Genomic DNA, 22397 nt, shown 5'->3' with positions numbered 1-22397 from the left:
TTATCCTGTCATGACTTTTCCTTTGTTCCAGCGTATTTTCAGCTCATTCTTGGAAGAAGCAAATCCGATAGCGCCAGTAATAAAATTTGCGAACAATTCCAAAGTTCGAGGACTGAGGATAGGAAGGCCAAGGGACCAGGAACCGAGACAGATTCGCATTCGCGGCGACGGAGACTCGAGTTTCTTGGGTATATACTCCTGGAAACAACCAGAGCCATAAACGGTCCAAATTGAGCATGAAACCCCGAGGAGCATCCTTTCTCACAACGCTGCTTTCATTGCATTATGAGGATAATTGCGGACGGCGAGCGACCAAAAGCCGCGACAACAGCCTCGGTTTCACTTTCAGCGCCGCCACCGGAGGCTCTTTCAACAGGTGCTACAAGTTGGACAACAATCGCCTCGGATCTTCGATCATCATCAGCCCGTCTACCTGGCGAGACTCTGGCTCTTGCGGCCCAGGAAACCTGGAACTGTCTCTCACACAACGCCAGGTCCTGCCAGGATTTCGATCAAAACAAGCCCCTAGATTGCCCATTGCCAATGGCCGGGAGTCGTGGAACATGGCTAGTCTCCGAGGTGCCAGTCGGGCAGTACAGCGACGAAGGGATTTACGACTCGCGGGCTTAGGCAAATTTTTTCGCAATGATGCGTCGGCGGACCTGACCTGCTTATGGCGTCTACCTACAGGACCTCCTATATAAGGTTGATGTTTACTTAGGACGACAGATCATTCCACATTTGACAGCTCTCTCGGCAGTACCAGAAAATATGTCATCCGTCATGCATTACTATCCAGTTCACCAGGCTAAAGTTGGCCCTTATACAGCAGACCCTTCCGAGGTGAAATACAGTGAAGTGAGTGCTCAGATCCAAAATCGACTATCAGCAATAAACTAATTCGTTCTTTACCCGTTTCCAGTTGATATATGGTCATCATCACGATGTGAACCCCATTAGTCTGCCAGCTAACTACAACCAGATGAACTCCAACCCCACCACCCTCAACGATCACTGCTCCCCACAGCAGTTACACCATCAGCAAGTATCCTCGGACGAGAATTTGCCCTCGCAACACAGCCACGACTCGCAAAGGGTGAAGCTGAAGCGATCACGAACCGCTTTTACCAGTGTCCAACTGGTGGAACTTGAGAACGAGTTCAAAAGCAACATGTATTTGTACAGGACGCGCAGGATTGAGATAGCACAGCGGTTGTGTCTGTGCGAACGCCAGGTGAAGATCTGGTTCCAGAACCGCCGAATGAAGTTCAAGAAAGACATACAAGGTCACCGCGAGCCCAAAGCTAATGCCAAATTGGCTCAACCACAGGCAGAGCAAAGTGCGCACCGCGGCATAGTGCAGCGCCTCATGTCCTACTCCCAGGATCCCAGGGAGGGCACCGCGGCAGCAGAAAAGCGGCCCATGATGGCAGTGGCACCTGTGAATCCCCAGTCAGACTATCAAGCCAGCCAGAATATAAAGACCGAAGTATCAACCAACAACAGCATGTGCTCCAGCGCCGATCTCAGCGAGATCTTGGAGCATCTGGCTCAAACTACAACTGCTCCACAGATCAGCACTTCCACCTCAGGAATATCTGCCAATTCGAGTTCTAGCTCCTCTTCCGGGCACTATTCGTACAACGTGGATTTGGTCCTGCAGAGCATAAAGCAGGATTTGGAGGCTGCGGCCCAGGCTTGGTCCAAGTCCAAATCCGCGCCTATCCTGGCCACCCAATCCTGGCATCACAGTTCCCAAAATCAGATCCCCACGAGCGTGCATGCGGCTCCCTCAATGAATCTGTCCTGGGGCGAGCCTGCTGCCAAGTCGAGAAAGCTGAGCGCTAATCACATGAACCCGTGCGTAACCCCCTACAATTATCCCAACTAATTTAACTAAGTTTTACTATAACATATACATTTCTTGTTGGAGCTAAGAAACCGTCTCTGGCCCTTGGACGCAAAATTGTAACCCAACTCAGTGACAAACGCCATGAATATTCTTAGATTATCGTGAAGTTTAACCATTTTTTTTAAATATATATATGTACCTATGTATTGGATCCAAATTAAAAATTTTATATATAATCAAAGTACTGTTTTCTTTACCCTAGAACAGTTTTGCAATAAATTTCTTAAATGACCCTTAGCATCAGCATTGCAGCCGTACAACTTTTACAAGACTTTGCTTTAGTTACAGTTTTTTTTCTCATCAATCCATTTGATATCCTTAAACCCACCTCACTTGGACACTTGGCTTCTGAAAGGGAGAAGAAAAGGAAGAAGGGGTCGAGAGAAGGAGGGTTAATTTTTAGCATTTAGCTGGTGTCCCAGTTGTCTTTTGTTTCACTTTTGCATTTAATGTCCCATTGCGGGCGACTTGAGGTCAACTCGAGGAATTTCCATTGCATCGCCCATCTATTAGGGCCCAGAAAAGTGTCAACCGCATTAATTCGGACAGGGGCAGCTCCTTCCACATTCCCTTTCCCATTCCTAATTCGGATTCGGAACCGGATCCAGGTTCAGTTTCAGTTACAGCGGGTTCCGTTGGTCATCTTGAGCGGCTGACGTGGAGTGTTAGGATTTGATTTATGGACATTTAACCGCACACATTACTTGCTACTGGCTGCGGCGGCTGTCCAGCGTCTTGCAGCGCGGAAATGCGGCACTCAGCTTCTACTTCAGCTTCAAGGAATTTCCACCAGCCCCTCCCCCGTCCAAGCCCGGCCATCCCTTCGGTCCTTGCTCCGGGCCCTTAGGTGTGGAGTGCTGTGTGTGTGGCAAATTGCTTCCCCTGGGAGGAAATTGTCGCTCGCACTTGCCACGGCCAAAGGACTCGCAGGACGTGCACTTCGAAAAAAAAAATATGCTCATGAATAAGAGCACCTAGTATTATTCGAAATGTATATTTGTGCTATACATTTTAACTATAACTAAACTTTATTATTTTAATGTTAACATGACATTTTACAATACATCACATCAGTATCATCCCAATTCATAATATGCGCTACAAAAACTTCATAATTATATTCAGCATTAATAGGTTAACAAATTTCATGATCTTTATTAAGCTATAAAAGCTTTCGTTGACAAGCCTAAATTCCATTTGCTTGATAGCATTCTTGGGCCATCTTAACATATTATATACATTTTTCAAAGTGTGCCCATGTGAAAGTCACGGGTCAAAGGGTAGGACCTGGCACGGGGGGTGAAGCCTTGGAATTTTCATGCGCGCTGTTGACATTTCCTGACATGTGGTCCGGTTCGCCTCGGTCCTGGTCTGGTTCTGGTTCTGGTTTGGTTTTGGTTTTGGTTTTGGCTCGGCTTGCCCTCGCCTTGAGCATGTCCTACACATGTTTGGGTGCTGCCATAATGAATATAGATGCGGGATTGGAGGAGCGTGGGCGTGGCTAATCGCCCGGCAATCAGAGGCAGCTAATCAAACTCGCATAAAAAGCGAACAGCAGGAACAAGTGAAGAACTCCACACGGCCAGCTTCAATTACGCGAAATGCCAATGTAATAAACATGTCCAACAGCACAGCGCAGATTGTTCCCATTGCTCGAGTGGCCAATTCCTAAGCTCAATCACTCGCTCAGCGGCAACATTGCGGTTTTATTAGCCGGAATAGCATAGTGGCAGCCCGAGCCCGGAGGCGGGAATCCGGAACCCTGATGACAACGACATGGTCGCAGTCGCGGCCTGGTCATAACAATAAATTCAGCGGCCGCAACGGAGGCTGGGCGAAAAACATTTCAAATTGTTTCTTGTTAATTAAATTAAATATTCACTTGGGAGTCGAACGCCCACTCCACGATGCCCAACCGCAGCGTTTTGTAATTAGATGGAATCTATAATTTTTATGGCTAATCGCCTCTTGGAAGCTTTTGGCTCTCAACCAAACTCATCCCACTCCTCAGCAATGAATTTTGAATTCGCGGCCAGGGCGCGAAATCCGAGGACTCGGACTCCTTTCGACAGCCGAGCGAAATGTATTTTCTGTGCAAATGAAATGTCTTCGCTGAGGAACCCACGCAGTGCAAGCCAATTAAGCGGGTTAGTTAGGGATCGCTGTACAAGAGAAGTTTTTTGTATCGGCTTGAGCACAAAATCGAACAGTTATAACTTACATTTTGGTTTTTATCACACAAGTTATAAATAAATTTGCTTATAAACATTTTTGCTTTCGAAGCTCATTTGAACTCAGGGAGCATCATTCGTAAATTATAGAAGCGTACCCAAAGGCTCTCCATCTGTATCTGGCTCATACTCTTCGGCACTTCGCCCAACTGTTTTGGCTCCAATTTGGATATTTTTGGCACGTTTAAACGTTATGACATTTCACAGACGTGTTAGTCCCTCAACGCCACCGGTATGGGCAACACCTGTCGTATAAACAAATCGTGCTGGGCCAGAAAAAGTTTCCGTCTATTCCACATATGTATGCTGGGGTGTACTCTTGGCCCAAAAAATGTGCACATATAGTGAACAGCAGGCACGGGAAGCCCTTCTTATTCCGTATTCCACGATAGATTGTGAGAGCGTGAAAAAAATCACTTCAAAATGCGAATGCCAATTGCCAAGGAATGGGTCGAGCATCGTGGGGCAACTGAAATTGTTGGGCTTACAATAGCATTTTCGTTGTCCCATCCGAGACAAGAGCCACTTGGATTGTGGGCCGTGATGTTGTTCCAAGCATCTGTTGCTTAACTTATTTAAGCCCTATAGAGGGGGTATTATTTTGCATGAAAATGTTGTTCTCACTTGAAGATCTGTTTTACTATTTTTACTTGATTAGCTTATTCGTAATATATCTGTAAATATTCTATTATTTTATTTTATTAAATCCCGTACAATACATGTAAGTTGTTACCTCAGGATAGTGTTCACAATTAGACTGTAAGCCCAAATTAATTTTCCTTTTGATAAGATGAATTAAAGTCGGATGGGATAGTGTCATAGATTAGTTACTAGGCAATCAGACGGACTCGATGGCTCATTATTTTCCCCCAATTTGTAAATGAGGCGGATTCGCAACCCCCCATCCTAGTGAGCCCATTTCACGGATAATTCAGGCATTTTCTCAACCCTCTCGCCACCAACAGCTGATACTCATACGCAGCATATGCAAGTGACCTTCCATCTGTAGGGTTGGCCGTATTTATGGCCCGTTGGCTGGTGTATTTTTCATCGGTCTAAAACCCATAATTAAATTACGTGGAATTCATTTATAACAATTACGTCGAAATGGCAATCTATGCTGATGATGCCGCCAGGAGGCGAGTTGCTGCCGCAAGGAACATTACCAACTTTTGCTAACCAACAACGAAATTCGTGCGCAATAAAAAATGCGGTGCGTCATGTGAGCAATTTGGTGTCGTTGTCGTTTGTCCATTTGCTGCTTGCTGGTTTGGTGTTTGGCTGGCAGGAGCGAACTGGTGCCACAACCAGTTCAGGCTCCTTTTGCCGCACTGCAATTATTTATCCCCGTGCACTTTGCCCGCCCCTTCCCTGCTAACGTGGCCAAGAGAGCCCGGCGCCTAAGCATGTCCGGTTGCCGCGTGTGTGCCGGTGTGTGTGAACCGGCTCCTAAATACCTGGCCCACACGACACAGACACATATCCGCCACCCAGCTCTCGCTCGCCAGGATCCTTTTCGCCACCTCGCCCCCAATGCACCAATGCAGGTAATGTGCCAGCGACATGCACTTCCAGGTGAACCGAAGGTGTGAGCGGCAGGTTACAGATGCACTGGACGAAAACGACGAAAAACGGTCAAAATATTTTTATTAAAGAAAGTTGGCCTGTTCAAAACAGTGCTAAATCATATTTGCACCATTTTAATTGCGATTTCTGTTGTTCATGGTTATATAACCAATTCTGCGCCTTTGGCTTCAGAGTCGAATAAACTCCTATTTAAAAATATCCCAGAATTTAATAATAGCCCTATTTTTCCCGGAAATGCCTACAGTAGCTAAATAAGGATGTCTTGTTTTTAGAAATCTAAGTAAATTTAGGTGAGGGGTTTTTAAGTGGTCAGTAAGTAAGGCTTAAATTATTGTTGCTGATCCTATGTTTTTGGAGGGCGATGCGAAGAAAAAATAGGTATTAGCATTTCAGAATCGTCATTGATTGTTGATTGGCTGGGAGAATCAGTCTGGTGTGTCCTAGACGCAGTGTTTCGATTTTTGTGCGATCTCTTCTCGGTATGTCACAGGTATTAAGAGATTTTTTGGTATAATCGACTATGTTTTATATTATATATGTATGTATATATGTATATAGTTTATATTCTCTAGTCTAGTCAAGCATACAAAGTTAAAGTACTCAATTTTCTATCCAAATTTATTGAATAATTGATAAATAATTGATCTACTTGGCACTCTTCCTTTTTTTATCTGAGGTTACTTTTGCTAAGTGTAAAGCCTTTTTGAGTGGTAAAGGGCGGCTTGAGGGGCAGGTTGCAGTTGTGTTGAGATTGCGGCTCTACTATTATTAGATGCCATTATGTTTTATAGTCTATAATTGATCCTCTGAGCCAAGCTGAGCTGAACATGCATTTGTGCATTTCTTTATCTTACAAATTGTATGAGATTAAATGAAAAGTAATGTGAGCGTGAGTACGAGTATGACTATCAGCCAGAGTGCTAGTAACAGGGTGTGCAGGTGTGTGTTTCTGTGCACCCATAATCATGTAAACGATTCAACGCAAATTACTAAAAAAAAAAAAAAATCGAAGTCGTTATAATTTGGCTTTCGCTACAATAAAAGCGTTTTATCATAGTTTAAAATTGAATAAATAAAGCCTCCATATATAAAACAAAGCTCTACAAGCTGCTTATTATAGGCTTCTATTTCCATACTTCCAGAACTAATGTAATACAATTTGCTTGCATTTCAAAGCATCTCACCATACTATCGATATTTCTTCCAATGCCTAAAAACATGTTATTGCTAGGCAACCAGTTGGTTATGCGCCATAAATAGCGCAACCCCGAGTTGCCACGCGATTCGTTTGCCCAGTTGGTAAATATTCGGAGTAAACAAACTGACACAATGGTCAAATCAAAAACCAATATTTATTTGAATCCGACGGTCATTATTTAATATTTGGAAACATGTACTCCTTGCAACACCCGCAAATCAATGAATGCTTCCTAGACTCTGAATCAACAGTTGAGGAAGTGGTCAAGTTACTTGAAAATCTTCGAGTTCCCAATGAGTAGGTGAAACAGAAATACCAGTGATTCCAGTAATTTGCCAAATTTTCTATTTAGGGAGGAGGCGGAAATCCAGGAAAAGACTGAACATGGTCCCAAAATCGCAAATATAATAGATGAGAGTTTCATAATTACAGAACGGAAAACTCCAACTCTTGTCATTTCCGCACCTATTTCTTTCAAAGAGAAATCGAAGCCCCGAACTTTCACCCGTATAGACCGAGGTAAGGATCGGTTTCCTTTTATGCGCCAGGTCGAAATGGATCTCGATCAGCGCTCAAAAGCTCGCTTAGAAAGGGAACGAGTGGCTCAGAATTTTCGAAAGTGGGTATTTCTTTTTTAATATAATATATTCCAAACTTAATCTACATTACTGCATATTTAGATTGGGAAACGCAGATTATCGAAAGGGTAACTACGAGACTGCTGTGAAAATGTACACTGAAGCCATTGAAAATATCCGAGACAGTCACATTCTTTACATAAACCGGGCTCTTTGCTTCATCAAGTGAGCAAACGTTATACGAATTCCTTTTGATGTTCCTTGTCTGACAAGTCCCCTTTTATCCCCATAGATCGGGAAAATTCAAACAAGGCATAGTCGATTGCGATTTTGTTCTGAACAAATTGGACGAGAAGAATCTGAGGGCGTGGATGTATCGCGCCATGGCCTACAAAGGCCTTAACGATGAGTCCAATTTTGAGAACTGTGTAAAATATGCTCGCAAGTTCAATTCGAAGCAGATGGATTTTATTGATGATTTCCTGAAAAAGCTTAAATAAAATTTGGGAATGGGTGATAATATCTCGTTGCCTTGCATTTTTGGGTAATGACCCAGGCGCATTTGGGCTTAATTAGAGTAAAGGTTTCTTTTAAATCCATCGAAGTGGATACCCAAGTGAAATGTTTCTTTAATATAAGTCGGCTGTCAAAAATCATATTAAAGAATTACTTAACATGCGTCTTTCTGGCATTACGATTATACAAACATCAACCTTATTTTACAGCTTTAAACAAGTGCACCCCGTCAGCTTTTTAAATCGCCACCCTATCCCCCAAAGGCTTGAAGTGCTGTTTACATATGACAGCAGGAGTATCGTGTTTGGTAGCTCCTCAACTCTTTCGATTCTATTCCAATGCCATTCAATCGAAGTCAGGCACACAGGGCTTATTCTCCGCTCCCCCGACCTCCGCGGCAGCCACCCTAGATGAAGGCAAACAATTCGATGGCGGTAATCAATCTTCCTTCACTCTCTGCCAGCTGACAGCTCCGTGGTGTAGAGTCAAATTGCGATCTTTGTTTGTGCCGGGTCCGGGTTTCGGCCAGGACAGCGGACAGCGGACCGGAGAACGGAGACCGTACTGCGAGAAGCTGACACTCGGCATTGGCATGCCAAAACACTCAAAGAAATATTGAATGAAGTGGTTACTCGCATTAATAAGACAACTGTTAGCTATTAAGATTTTACATACATGCACATATATTCACATACTTATATTTTCATATATATATATCAAAGATTATTTCCTGGTGCTCAACAATACAGACAAATAAAACAAATTTTACCACTTAATGTAATGCAAACTTCTCAGTTTCAATAATACAAAACGATGAAATATACTCTTCTATTTGTCTTATAATGGTGTGTTTATTTATTCATTGACGCCAATGGATAAATGGATCCTTCTCTGGCTACTTACAAGTATACATTACGCTTATCTCCTACATAAAAAATAATTAGAATATCCTTTATAAACGTAAGCCGGCCAGATCCTTAACTAAAGCGATGGTTCATTTGGGACCTAGGAGCCAAGACAGGAATATTTATATTAATCAAGCCCGAAAGATTATAACTATCAATGTTTCTACTCAAAATATCGTTAACAAAGAGCAGCCCAGCTATCGAACGCCGATCCTCCTATGGAAGAGACAACACTGTCTAAGATAAGATTAACGGGGGCAGAGAAATGCGGGGACTAAAGTGCAAATGTTATACATTTTTTTTGAAGCCGTTTTTTATATTTATATGCATAGTAGCCAATGGGCTCCAAATAATTGAAGCATATTCCACCCTAGAACGGATGAAAGCAGATTACAGAGTAGTCGCACTGGCCATGTCCTTCCGTCTGTCCGCCCGCCTCTCTGTCCGTCCGTATGAAATATCTAAATCGATTTGCCAAAAACTTTTTGACAAGCTCACTCTAACGCCCATAAACCGTCCAAAACAGTCACGTCCACACTTTATAAATTTTAAATTATTACTAATTTAATTTTTTGTTTTTCCCAATTTGTACTATTTCAAAAAATGGTGAAATTTCTCGTTCGCACTTCCACTAGCTGAGTAACGGGTATCTAATAGTCGGGGAACTTGACTTAAGCATTCTCTCTTGTTTTAGGGAAGGAAAAATACAAATAAAAAGTTGCTGGATAGTTTTCAGTGTAGATACGGAAGCACGGGCTTCCAGAGGGTGGAGCACAAACTGGGGGTTGACTGTTCCATTTATGCGTGTCAAAGGTTGCGTGGCACAGCGCAGGGCGACAGATTGAAGCAGAGGCAGGCGACACAAATGTTGTACTTGTCACGGTTGTTGCGGTAGTTGCATCTTGTTCTTGGGTGGGTGTGGGTGGTTTTGGGGCAAGGTGTGGGTGGTGCTAAGGGGAAACGCAAACGGGTCGTCCCAAAATTCTTATCCACTCATTAATCCCTTCCATTTAACGCTATTATCTGACAGTTATGTCTCCGTTTTATTGCATCTGAACAATAGATGAAAGGCTATGTACATACATATGTATATAAGCATATAGCGCATCAATCAATTGTTTTCCGCAACTCATGGAATGTTTTTACTGGTGGTTTTATGTCAAGCAATCGAGTAAAAATATTTCAATTAGAAATACATTAAGCGACAGTTGAATACGATAAGATCGAAATAATTATTTATTATGGCCATGACAGAACATACGAAAATAATATTATTTATGTGTACCAATCGTTGAAGGCCATTTTTATATATTCAATTCACATGTTTGAAATTATTTAATGATGCCCAAGTTGTTTATGAGATTTTGCCACTTCGGTAATAGCAAAACTTTATCGATAATGAAATTTTACAAGTTTCTATTATTGGCATAATCAAATAACTAATAAAACGACACGACTCTGTGACAGCTGACGATGAAATATTGTTCCCAAAACATAGCAAATCTAATATGATCCGAGTGTCCTCATCTCCTTTTCATGTGACACAACACGCTGGCCGAGATGGAAAAGCTGCAGAAAATTTCAATATGCTGGAAATCACTTTATGATGTGATGACACCAATTTATCTGAGCTCACTGAGGAGCAGAGCGGCCTGTCGTCGTGACCGCAAAATTGTTCGACCAAATGGCTTGCAAGTTGGCTTCACATCTTAACCATGTATAAAAGACCGGACTAAATTAATATAAATGATAAAATGGCTTGCAGTCTCATTTTAAATAATGTATTTTGAAATGTAAACTAAAATCTATTTAAATCAATTTACTCTTTCCGAAAAGGGGACCGACGTAGATTGTGACAAAATGGAGAATCAACACTCTTACGGATCATCTGATAGGATACTCGGGACTACGATCTCGCCTGAGAGATTTTTTTCGCGTGGTCTTTTAGCTTACATAAGCCCGGACGATCGTAAATCTGTGCTATATAGTAAGTAGCTCGGGGGATATGGCCGATTTTATAGCGGGTGATTGGATTAGCTTGAAGTGACACTTTTTTTACAATCAGGGATCAGGCTCGGATCGGATAGGATCGCTTACTCTTGCTAAGCAGGTAGCTCAGCCCTTAAATATTCATAACTGAAGCGGAAAACCCCTGGAAAATCCGAAATCTTTCCCGTTCATGGCCAAAACATACCTAACCGCGGGATTGGGTCTCGAAGGCATGCAAAAGCTGCAGGTATGTACGCAAGTTGGTTATCTCAGTGGACCGTTTTGAAGACTCTAGCCAAAGTGAACTTACAACACACTTAACGACTATTTAAAAAACAACCTAAGGTCATTCTATTAAGTTTCTAAAGAACTTAGATGTATGTTTTTATTTTGGTTTAACAAGTTTCAAGTTTAGGCTATCAATTCGCTGGTTACTAAAAGTATATACTACATTTAAAATCGTCTGAATAATATTTCTAGACCCGAAACGCGACTCCCGCCGCCACGTGTGACGCTATTTAGGGGTAAGTCGCATTCTCTGGAGCCTGGAATTCACCTTGAGCCGGAGCCTGGCTCAAAAGGACGCGACATTTACCAGCCCAGACCAGCCGTCTGTGAATTTGGATGTGTCGCAGGCGGGACAGGTAGGAACCAATCCGATCCGTCACGACTGGCTTCTGAGGTATATAAGGATATCAGGAGATTCTAAAGGTATATAGTTAAAAAACATAGTTCAAAGCGAACAGAAGCAAACAAATCGCGCTCTCAAGGAAAAAATGTTTGCCGTCCAAAGCGAAAACTATTTTGTGGACAACTGCTCAGTCAGTGATTTTGTGGTGGGTTCTAAAAAAAGACTGTGTATCTAAATCAAAACTAATTGTCAATTTATCAAAATATTTATAGATGTATCCTTGCGTGGAGTTCAACGTAGAAGCAGCTCCCGTTGCAACAACAAAGTCATCGGAGAAATCAAAGAGATCTCGCACGGCATTCAGCAGCCATCAGCTAATTGAACTTGAAAGGGAGTTCCATCTCAACAAATATTTAGCCCGAACCAGGCGAATTGAGATATCCCAGCGTTTAGCACTCACAGAGAGACAGGTTAAGATCTGGTTCCAAAATCGACGCATGAAACTTAAAAAGTCGGCCAATAGGAAAGGTGCCTTTGGAGCTCTGACCACGTCTATTTCGTCCTCTTCCCAATCGAGCGAAGATCTTCTGGAGAACGAGCAGATCGTGGAGCGCCTCCTTAAATATGTAAGCACAAATGTGGAAACAGCTCCACTGCGGCAGGATGATCCCGGTGTCCTACAGGAGGGTCAAATTACACCACCCCATCAGACCTACGACTACCTCCATGAATTTTGTCCTGAGCCAATAGGTGTTCCCCAACTGCGATTCAATGAATTCGATTCAAGCTGGGCGAGTACTTTGCTGAGTCTTGAGTCAACAATTCCTGTGACAGAAAACCTAATTGAATCTTATACACCAGATCAGCCAATGCTACAGAATTTCTGCTGGGACTCGAATAGTTCTTCTGCTTCATCGGAGGATATTTTGGATGTTGACTATGACTTCATTCAAAATTTGTTGAATTTTTAAATATATATTTGAGTATCTGTTAAGACAACTGTATGAACCTATATAATAATTGTATTATACTAGTAATATCTTCCTGTAACCTCTTTATTATTACTTATTTTTGATTAAATAAAATCTATCGTAATTAATGTGTGCATGTTTTTTTTTAAATATTTTGCTTGTGCACTCGCATGACAATAAAACTGGCGGAAATCATTTCGATTTTCAAAATTCCCAACACATGACTTATATTAATTATGTCAAGAATAATATGTATAAAAGAGGAACAAATTTAATCTCAACAAAATTACATTTTTGTGGACGATACAGTTGAGGAACTAAATTACCTTGACAACATTTTGTCATTCTCGATTGGTACAACAAATAATTAGTACACACTATTTTAAAGTATTATATATATTTTTAAAAGGTAGCTCGCAATTGTGGCATAATGACCCATATCGCCGTATTCCTGAACGTAAATACCAAATCGAGAATTTTCTGCGCATACAAGAACTTAAAAACTTAAAAACATTGACAGGAATTCCATAAGTTTGTCAGATCTGCATTGCTATATCTACAATATACATATGTAATATAAAATAAATCCCTTTTGCTAAGATCAAACTTTTTCGATATATAATGTGTACCACTGGCCTATTCTTTGTTTTTATAAAGGTTTAGTTTATAGTAGTTTGACTTCAAAATTAATAAATACATCTTGGGATGCGACAGTTTCCTCACAGGTTTCCGTACACGTGATGGGTAACATTTTTGTACTTCTAGATTCTAAAAAGCAGTTTTTTACTTTATTACTTGTAAGGAAATGTTTTTAACTTGTTTTATACAAAACAATACATATTCCATTAACTAAATCATTACTCTTGACAAATATACATATATTTATAAATATACATATATAATATGTATATGTTCAAGCGAACAATAGAAACATAGGCATAGAAAATTTGTTCTTTTTTTGTCATAAGTTTAAGATATTCATATTTTCGTCACCAATGTTTTACATTTATATATTAGTTGAAATGGCCTTGGCTTGTAATTTTAATTATGCTTCCTCAAAGTTTCGATCTTTTAAACACATTTTTTTCACATTGTTAAACAATCTCTTGGTGCGCTTCGTCATTACGTAGACTGCCGATAGCTCCCTTTGCCTGTACGAGTATATCTGTCAGGCAACTTGTCCGCCAGAGCACCGAAGTACGAACATCCCCAGCTGCAGTGGAATAATGTGGCAATATTTTTACACCTGTAGTGACACCCGTGTGCATTAAAATCCGAGAATCCGCACATAATTACGAACTCTTGTCGCCGACTGCGCGTAGTGGATTGGAGAATGTGGCAAAAAGAGGGCGAAAAAGTGGCCAAAAGGCAAAAAGCAATGCCACCAAGATTGACATTGATGGTTAGACAAGAAGAGGCGCCCAAAACAAAAAGAGCGATGAGCAAAGCAAAATGTCAAAAATACCCATACCCGAAAGCCAAAAAAGCCGGAGAGCGAGAAACTCGCTACTATGGCTTTTTCTTCTCATTTTTTAGCGGCTGCGGAATTTGTAAATAACAAAAACCAAATAAATTCCGGCGCAAGCAACACGTTCGCGTTGGAAGTGGAAAAAAGCGAGTAAGGCAGAAAACGCCGCGGAAATGATGGCCCAAGATACAGGGGTTCCCAAGCTACACGACCGCAAAGATACAAAACTAACTGCAGAGCCGGCCAATCAGAGCGCCGGAGACTTGTGCGCCGGTGTGCGTGAACTCCACCCCCTGGGCTCTGCGCGTAATGGCAATGGTAACCAGTTTCCAGATGGAACCGCGCATGTGCCGACCAGGAAAAAGCGTGATGGATGCGGTGGCTGTCGCTTAGGCCACTCCTTGATACTGGGTCCCAAAATCCCAGTTCAGTGCGCTCGGTGCTATTGGATGGAATGGTTGTTGGTTGCTCTCTAGCTCTCGGGATCCGCACGAAGCTCCCCAGAAGCCCTCTGTCTCGCTCTAGCTTTTGCGCTAAATCGGTTCGGTATCTAAAGAACAATATTTATTATAATGACAGCTACGAAAATAGTTCAATCAGTTTTAAAACTAAAAAGTAATTTTATTAAACAATATATATAAACAACGAGTTGAAACCTAAAGGTTAAAGATATGGTTGAGAACCACTTTACAAAACCCTGGAAAACCGGTTCTGTGCACCTCTTGAACGCCAGAGAGAGACAGCGAGTGCCCACATGTGTATGAGTGCGAGTGGAGAAAACTATCTCAGACGAATTGCAACGACTGAGTGTATGTTCGTGTGTGGCCATTGCAGCGATCGCAGCGACTTGACAAAACTCTACAAAATCAACACATTTCGCATACGCACCGTTGTACAGCGCGTACTTGCACTATCGTAGTTATCGCCGTCGTTTCGTCGGTTGTGTTGGCCTTTTGCGTCGCCATGGCTGCCAAAAGGTGTGTGTCGATGTCGACCTGAAAGCGAAAAACGAACTCCAAACACCACTTGACGGTTGAGCAAACACAACGGTGGCCATATTTACATCCCAATCTGGATACCCTCGTCGTCGTCGCGGTTGTCGCCTCTTTTCGCGGCCCACAGATAAGCCCTGACACACTAAAGTTCTACGCAAAACCCGCATCGCGAAAGTTGTGCCGGTTGAAACGAAAAAAAATTCAAAAAGTTAAGCCAGTTACTATGAGCGAATGCAGACAATAGTGAAAACTGTGACTCAAGTGGTACCGGCGAAATTTGCATAAAGAACGCATATGTCAACATAGGAGGAGAAATCTGGAATACTGTGGTCTTTAAATGATCAACTTAATATGGTACGAAATGCTATTAAACATATTTCTTCACAAAAAAAAGTGTTTTCTTTGAAAGCCCGAGACTATCAAAGCGTGCCATTTATTCGAATTTATTTTTAAAATCTAAAATTGGTGGAATTGGCATAGGAAATGAATTATACGTTATTGCTTAGATGAGGATATATTAAAGCTTTATAACTTTTACTGTTCAAAATATATAATATTATTTCCAGGCTGTAAAAAATACAAATATACTATATGCGAACCAAGCCAATTTAACTAGTTAATGAAAAAAAACTACTTTTACTTCCATTTTCCATTTCTTTAACATCGTTTACATTTTTATTGATTGAAAACTTAAAAAATTTAAAAAGATATATTTTTAGTAGCAGCAAAATGTAAATCCACATTAGACGCACAAAATAAAATAAAGACGCAAAGCGATATTGGTGAATTTTCGGCACAACACGTTGACTTTTCTAGCTTAAGAAATTATTACTTTCCTCGGTGGTTTGCAACAGACTAAAAAGAAATCTAAAAATCTGGTATAAATCTGAAACTTTGTTTGAAATATGAAAGTACATATGAGTAAAAGTCTGCGAAAATATGAAAAAAATATTTTAAAAGACTAAATGAAATAAAAATTGGTATATGTAATTAGGAAATTGGGAAGTTTTTTACATTTTAAATGTGAAAAATTGAATCGCTGCATTTTGGAAAATTTCTAAATCTGTTTGGCAAAATTTAGACATTCTTAGTTAGAATATTAGAAATTAATAAATTGTTTTTTAAACATCAATTCTATGTTTAGTTTATTCAATTTGTTTGGCATCATTTTTATTTAAATGTATATAAACACATATTTGTCAAGTATAAGCATTATAGTAAAAGTATACAGAGCTTGCTTAAACACATTAGTTTTTCAACTTTGATTATAAAAACAAATGTTCTTACAAAATAATCCAGATTACATTAATATGAAATTACAAAAATGTCTTTCCTTTCCAGGTTTCCCAGCTTAGGAATATTTAGAATTCTTAGGAATTAAAATAGAAAGAATCTAAATTCAGAAAAATTAAGCCCAAGCCATGCAAGAAGTCTGCAGTACCCTGGACACTACCTCGATGGGCACCCAAATCAAATCGGAATCTCCGCTGAATCCACTGCAGGTGCAAACTGGACAGACGTCCCTTCCAGTGGGTGGTTGCGGTGGTGCGGCCATCGTTGGTGGTGTTGGTGGCGTGGGAGTGGGTGTTGGTCAGCCCGGAATCGGACAGCAGGGGGTGCCACCTGTGCCGGCGGTACTCATGGTCAACAAGATGACCCCGAACTGTGATAAACGAAGCACGGACACGGCCTATTGGATGACAGCATCCGAGGGCGGTTTCATAAATTCGCAGCCATCGATGGCTGAGTTCCTCAACCACCTGAGTCCGGAGAGTCCCAAAATGGGAACACCTGTTGGATCCGGCGCCATCGGCGGAGTGGGCGTCAACGTGAACGTCAATGTCGGCGTCGGATATCCGGTTGGCGTTGTCCCTCAAACGCCGGATGGAATGGACTCTGTGCCGGAGTATCCCTGGATGAAGGAGAAGAAGACATCCCGCAAAAGCAGCAACAACAACAATCAGGGTAAGTCCATATGCATATAACTTGACGATAAACCATGTCAATTATCGTCAGAACGATAATCAATGTACCGTTTTACTCAGTCAACCTCGAAATATTGAATTTCAAAAATTAAATGAAATACCAGCTATTGTTGTAGACCTTTTTCTATATTTGTCTGATGACTGGAATCAATTGTGTCTTGTCTTATCTTATCTTATCCCGAAAACTTTTTCTTGCCGCGCACTGTCTGATGAAATGCGAAATTGTCATTAATCACGAAATCAATGCAATTTACCTTGCATCAAATGGGGCGCAGCATGGCGGCGCCTTCGCCACTTCCCGTCTAGAAAGACAGGGCCAGAACTCTATGTCCGTACTGCCCGATCCCGATCCCGATCCCAACCCCAATCCTCCCTACACCTTTACCACGCCACTCGATCACGCACCGAGAAGGTTCGGCTCCTTTGATGGACTGCTCGGTCTGTGCCGGCAAAGATCTGTTATTTGCGATCATTTGTAACAATTTTCGAGAGCAGAGCGAACCAAGCTGGAAATGTTTCATTTATTTCCCTTCGCTTCGACTTGAGTCGAATGTGTCGATTTCATTTGCGCAAGAAATACGAAAAGCGACGAGCAGAGTACAAAATAAAAAAATAAAAAAAATACGGCTGGGCCAGGGATCGAGGCAGCCGCATTTAAAATAAATGAGGTATCAAGGTTGTCCGACCATACGTTTTCCTGTCCGACTTGCCCAAAACCCGGGCCCCTTTCCTCAGAGCGATTGCAACCTGTTATTTGGGTTCATTTGTCAAAATATTTTTTCCTGTCCCCCTTTTTTGCCTTCGATCGAGGTGCCTGTGGATGTCGAGGGAATGCCGTGTTGCACGTTGCAATTGCAAGCCTGTGTGCCGCTGGCGATGTTTCAGCAGAGAAAATACGAATTTCACGTCTGTTGCTGCACCATTTTAAACCAGTGCCTCCAATTCGCCATCTTTGCATTCTCTTGCCAAGGGAGACATAAAACAGAGACATGAACAAGTCTGCAATACGGGGAAAATAGTTTCAATTTATCATTTATTTCTGACACAAGTCGAGTAAAGGCTTAAATATTGCAATAAAACTAGCACTTTGTAAGGAATTCATTATTCAGTCATTCATTCAGTTAAATATTTACAAACAAAACTTAGCATATGATTTAAACATATTATTTTAATTAACCCTAATACTAGCCCAGTAACCAAATCGACTGTTTGTGGGAGCGGAAAGTGTTCACCGACTTAAACTAATGCATTGCCAATTAATATTGACCGCACTCAGCAACCACATATCCAGTTGACAAATGAGCAGGACTAATCCCCTGGATATTGTGTGTAAGAGTGTGTTTAACCGCCAAATCCCAGCACGTGGCCAGTGCGCACTGGCAAATGGAACCGTCAAGGAACTCCCCAGAGGGAAAAAATCTTTCTCCGGGTCCGGGTCTCTGCTCGCCTCCGGTTTCCCGGAGTGAAAGTGAGCCAATAAATAGCGTGAAGCATTCCGAAGCGCCGTTGAAGGGTCAATACATCTTTCACCCACTCGAGCACACTATATGTATGTACATATGTACATATGTAGTATGCACGCCGGGTCAAAAAGCAAAGGGACGACATGCTGAGCGATATGGATTACAAATGATGTTGTAAATGTCCGTCCGTCGACCATTTGTTTATCTCAGTGTGCGAGCGAGCTAGTGTGTTTGTGTGTGTTGGTTTAACAGTTTAATTTGTTAACGTTGTCAAATTAATTCCTTGTCAAGTGGTAATCGATCTAAATGATTCTCAGGTCGGCGGATCTGTGAATGGAAAGAAAGTAATTCGTTGCTAAAGATAGCGAATGGAACTAGCTAGCTAAAGATAGATGCTATGCATTGAGGTAATGGTTTTTATATGTCCTGCTATTTTAGATGCATAAGCTTAAAGATGGAGTGTTTCATACTATCAACAAAATGGGGCCTTTTAAGCCGTATAATTTGATGCCACATTTTGTACATTTCGTTTCCTGGCTGAAATACCAATTTAAATCCGTGCACCTCCACCCACTTTGCAAGCTCACATTGCCTACCGCAAATTGTTTGCAACGCATCCTGAATTTTAATATGTGCGGCGTATTGCGGGTGAAGTCACTTCGCAGAATGGGTTGCACGAGTTGAAAGATATTCACATCTGAAATTGTTTTGTTAGCCTGTTTACATGCACACAAAGGGGAAGCAATAAAACTTCCGCTTAGTATCAAGTGTTAATTAGGCGTAATGAACTGCAAGAAAAGTTTGTAACTGTCGAGCAACATGTTCGCGTTCTTCCAAGTATCTGCGAGATACGCGAACGGATCTCCCCAGCAGGAGCGGCCTTGTTGTTTTTTGTTGGTAAACCAATAAAAAACAATTTGACTTCGTTGGCCCTGGCTATTGAGAGGCGGCAATCCATTCGAAGCGCCATCTGTAACATCAACCCCGCGACCATATGTTGCTCCATTGAGCAGAGAAGCAGTCCATCCTTGTCCTGGCTGATTTCGTGGGTGGAAGGGCGGAAGAGTATAAAAAATGCGTGCGACACGACTCAAAACTTACCCCCCGAGGATTACGATTATAACAAACCATTTATCATAATATTTATGTTGATGCGATGTACTTTTTCTCAATGAAGGTCTCAAAGTCCGCCAGGGTCAGAAAAAAGCGGAGGACAGGGACAGGTTCGCGGTGCCTTTTATTAATTTTATTTATGACGAGTCATTCGCACATTTATAATTTTAACCTTTACAGTTGAATTCATTCAAAACGAATTCGGCGCGAATGTGAAAAAAGCTGCGGAGCGATAAATATTCCGTAGTCCTTCATTCAGAATGCTGTAAGAAAATTAAAGAATAAAATTCAGGGGGATGAAATGTTTTCATGATACTCTGATATTGATATCCCACGATTAGGTGGTCGACATTAACAAGATTATATTCACAGACAAAATAGGTGGTGTAAAATTAAATAACTTCATAATTTTTAATATTTGTTTTTGTGGTATTTGATAATTTACTAAAAACTAATACATTTAAATAAAACATGGGATTTTAATGGAGCGTATCAACCTAGCGATGTTTAAGTATACCATAAAAACATAATGCTTATACTATTTATCTAATGAATCTGAGTTTAGATCATACCCATGCACAACTCGCAAGACTTTCCTTCTTTTGAGAACATCACGCCCAAAACAGAATTAGAGTCCATTTAACCAGAGCACTTCTCGTGGATAACTGTCTCTAAAGGTAAAATCATGTCGCCGAGCATTAAATTAATTGGCGGTCGCCAAATAATTTTTGAGCACTAATTACGCGTCAAACGATGAAAAACTTCCAGGGCCAGCGAAAAGGCTCCATTCATGGACTTCAATCTTTTGGGAAAGAAGGCCGATTTCGGGTCGCTCAATTAATTGTTACGACTTTATTATGGAGATAAGTGCACGGCGTCCTGGCCAGAACAAACAAAGGGTTCTAATTGGCCCACCGCAGCCAGGATAATGCCGACCAGACGTTTACGCCCCAGAGGTTTTTTCATATTTTTCCTTCGCTTTTCTTTGCCTTTCCCTTTCCAACATGACTCTGAAAAAATCTGTTACAATTAGTTAAGCTTGCGCCGGCGGCTGGCTCAAGTAAATTTGAAGATTATTATTTTCTGCCACATTTTTGGATAGCTTTTTTCTGCGGTTTTATCTGCAAACTGATTTGTCATTATTTTTAAAGAGAAAAGGGCCTGCGAAATTATCATAGAAGGACCATAATGCTTAGAATTTTTTCTCGAAATTGTGTTATTTCAAAGGGAAATTAATGTGCTATACGTAACAATACGAATATAGAAACCCTAATGTCAAAAATCTTAAATCAGAATTGGGGTCTAAATTAGTCTTATATTACATGAATAAAACGAATGTAGACCCTGTCAGTTTTATTGCCAACGGAGAGTTTTGTAACTTAATACTAAATAATAGACCACATAATAATTTGGGCAAATCAATATCCTAGCCATCCCACCGCCGGTTTTCTTTAATTTACTCAAAATTTGGTCATTTGAGGTTTCCCCCAAAAACTTTGACATTAACCAATATCGATTTAATTTTATTTCCACTCATTTAGCTAAAAGCGTTTCAGTAAGAATGGAAATATTTGCCCGGGATTAAATTAAAAAAAAGACTGGAAAAAAAAATTGAAAATGGGGAAAAGTGGAGGAAAGAAGCATTTTATGGAATGAATGCACTGACACTCTGGCCTCGCCTTGGAAAAATTTGAATACATTACAGAGGGTTTAGAACTCCCTGCAAATAAACCGCCGGAGCCGCCCCCCTCTCAAACCCAGGACACCACCCTGGCCCCTCCCCTCTTCGGCCAGGACCACGGCATGACAATGACACAAAAGCCGCGCACTTAATCGCCGCGGATCACATTCCGTAAAACCGCGACGATAAAATTTTTTACGCTTCATTCTTGTGTACTTAGTGGAATGGAAGGGAGACCACCAACCACTCTACTTCACCACCCGTGGTGGCTGACCCGCCTGTCCGCAATATCGCTGGAGACGTCTCTGTCCAGTTTCCCGCTTACCAGAAAATCAGATCTGAAATTATTTCAATTTGTACGCGATTTACTTTTATGTCTTTTTTTAGAGAGCCCTCCTTCTCATCAGCAGAGACCCGAGTTTAAACGATTTGTAAACATTTGAATTGGATTTTCGGCCATAAAAATGGCTTGTTTGCGACCCTAACGCAAAGACTGGGCTAAGTTGTCGGCATTAGTGCTATCATAAGTAGGCGAAGTACACCTATATATTTCCGTAACTCAATCCACGCTAATCGCACTGCATTCCGCTTCACTGAAGTCGCTGGGGGGCCGAGTGGTTGCGGTCACTGAGGTGGGGGACGTTCCTAACAACTATAATAAATTAATAAATTACCAAGTTTTTGCATAAAACACAGTTTTACTTATCAATGAGCGAAGCCAACTGCAGTAATTACTAGCCAGGTTCAGTCGAGGGTGTTGCCAAAGACAAATGACTGTAAAAATCTAAAGCTCAGCTCAGGCAGTAAATGTCATAAATTATCATCACGCACCAAGTGATTGTCGACTGCCAACTACCGATTTTGACTTCTGGCTTCTGAGTTGCGCTCTGGTTGGTTGCATAAGCAAAGCAAGTCAAGTATATTTTATAGCTTTTATAGATATAAAAAGCGGATTTCAGCGATGGCAAGCCTATTACTTACCATTTCATTCAGGAATCGAGCAAGCATTTAAGATTAACATATCGCAGATATCTACAATTTCTATTTACAAAAAGTCAACACCTCTGTAATAATTAACAAATAAACTTACTAGTTCTAACTCTTTGAAATGTGAATGTTTTAATTAAAGTGTAAGCCCACATAAAAATACCTAAAGTTCTTCACGTACCAAAAT

General features: G+C 41.2%; 4 protein-coding genes across 7 annotated transcripts in view; all 4 read left to right on the top strand.

The window, feature by feature from the left end:
- Positions 1-771: 771 nt before the first annotated feature.
- On the top strand, positions 772-1891 carry LOC122620301 (protein zerknuellt 1). Its single transcript, XM_043797694.1, has 2 exons — positions 772-858; positions 923-1891. The coding sequence occupies exons 1-2, from the start codon at positions 772-774 to the stop codon at positions 1889-1891; spliced, it is 1056 nt and encodes a 351-aa protein (XP_043653629.1).
- Positions 1892-7121: 5230 nt separating this feature from the next.
- LOC122621802 (tetratricopeptide repeat protein 12) lies at positions 7122-8006 on the top strand. Its single transcript, XM_043799782.1, has 4 exons — positions 7122-7225; positions 7281-7547; positions 7609-7731; positions 7799-8006. The coding sequence occupies exons 1-4, from the start codon at positions 7122-7124 to the stop codon at positions 8004-8006; spliced, it is 702 nt and encodes a 233-aa protein (XP_043655717.1).
- Positions 8007-11692: 3686 nt separating this feature from the next.
- Positions 11693-12518, top strand: LOC122620450 (protein zerknuellt 2). Its single transcript, XM_043797923.1, has 2 exons — positions 11693-11752; positions 11820-12518. The coding sequence occupies exons 1-2, from the start codon at positions 11693-11695 to the stop codon at positions 12516-12518; spliced, it is 759 nt and encodes a 252-aa protein (XP_043653858.1).
- Positions 12519-16402: 3884 nt separating this feature from the next.
- Positions 16403-22397, top strand: part of LOC122620202 (homeotic protein proboscipedia) — a 31174-nt gene continuing 25179 nt past the window's right edge. For all 4 annotated transcript variants that reach the window (XM_043797563.1, XM_043797562.1, XM_043797561.1 and 1 more), the window contains exon 1: positions 16403-16946. In XM_043797563.1, coding sequence (XP_043653498.1) covers positions 16403-16946 — 544 coding nt within the window. The remainder of the gene's footprint in view (positions 16947-22397) is intronic.

The sequence above is a fragment of the Drosophila teissieri genome, chromosome 3R, assembly GCF_016746235.2.
Source record: "Drosophila teissieri strain GT53w chromosome 3R, Prin_Dtei_1.1, whole genome shotgun sequence".
NCBI lineage: Eukaryota > Metazoa > Arthropoda > Insecta > Diptera > Drosophilidae > Drosophila > Drosophila teissieri.
The sequence above is the reverse complement of the archived record's forward strand: the minus strand, read 5'-3'. Positions and strand labels throughout refer to the sequence as shown.

Bases quoted from the DNA above. Each gene is read 5' to 3' on its own strand.
- LOC122620301 (XM_043797694.1), top strand. From the start codon at position 772: ATGTCATCCGTCATGCATTACTATCCAGTTCACCAGGCTAAAGTTGGC. The intron at 859-922 runs GTGAGTGCTCAG...ACCCGTTTCCAG, and splicing joins CCGAGGTGAAATACAGTGAA to TTGATATATGGTCATCATCA.
- LOC122621802 (XM_043799782.1), top strand. From the start codon at position 7,122: ATGTACTCCTTGCAACACCCGCAAATCAATGAATGCTTCCTAGACTCT. The intron at 7,226-7,280 runs GTAGGTGAAACA...TTTTCTATTTAG, and splicing joins AATCTTCGAGTTCCCAATGA to GGAGGAGGCGGAAATCCAGG. The intron at 7,732-7,798 runs GTGAGCAAACGT...TTATCCCCATAG, and splicing joins CGGGCTCTTTGCTTCATCAA to ATCGGGAAAATTCAAACAAG.
- LOC122620450 (XM_043797923.1), top strand. From the start codon at position 11,693: ATGTTTGCCGTCCAAAGCGAAAACTATTTTGTGGACAACTGCTCAGTC. The intron at 11,753-11,819 runs GTGGGTTCTAAA...AAATATTTATAG, and splicing joins GCTCAGTCAGTGATTTTGTG to ATGTATCCTTGCGTGGAGTT.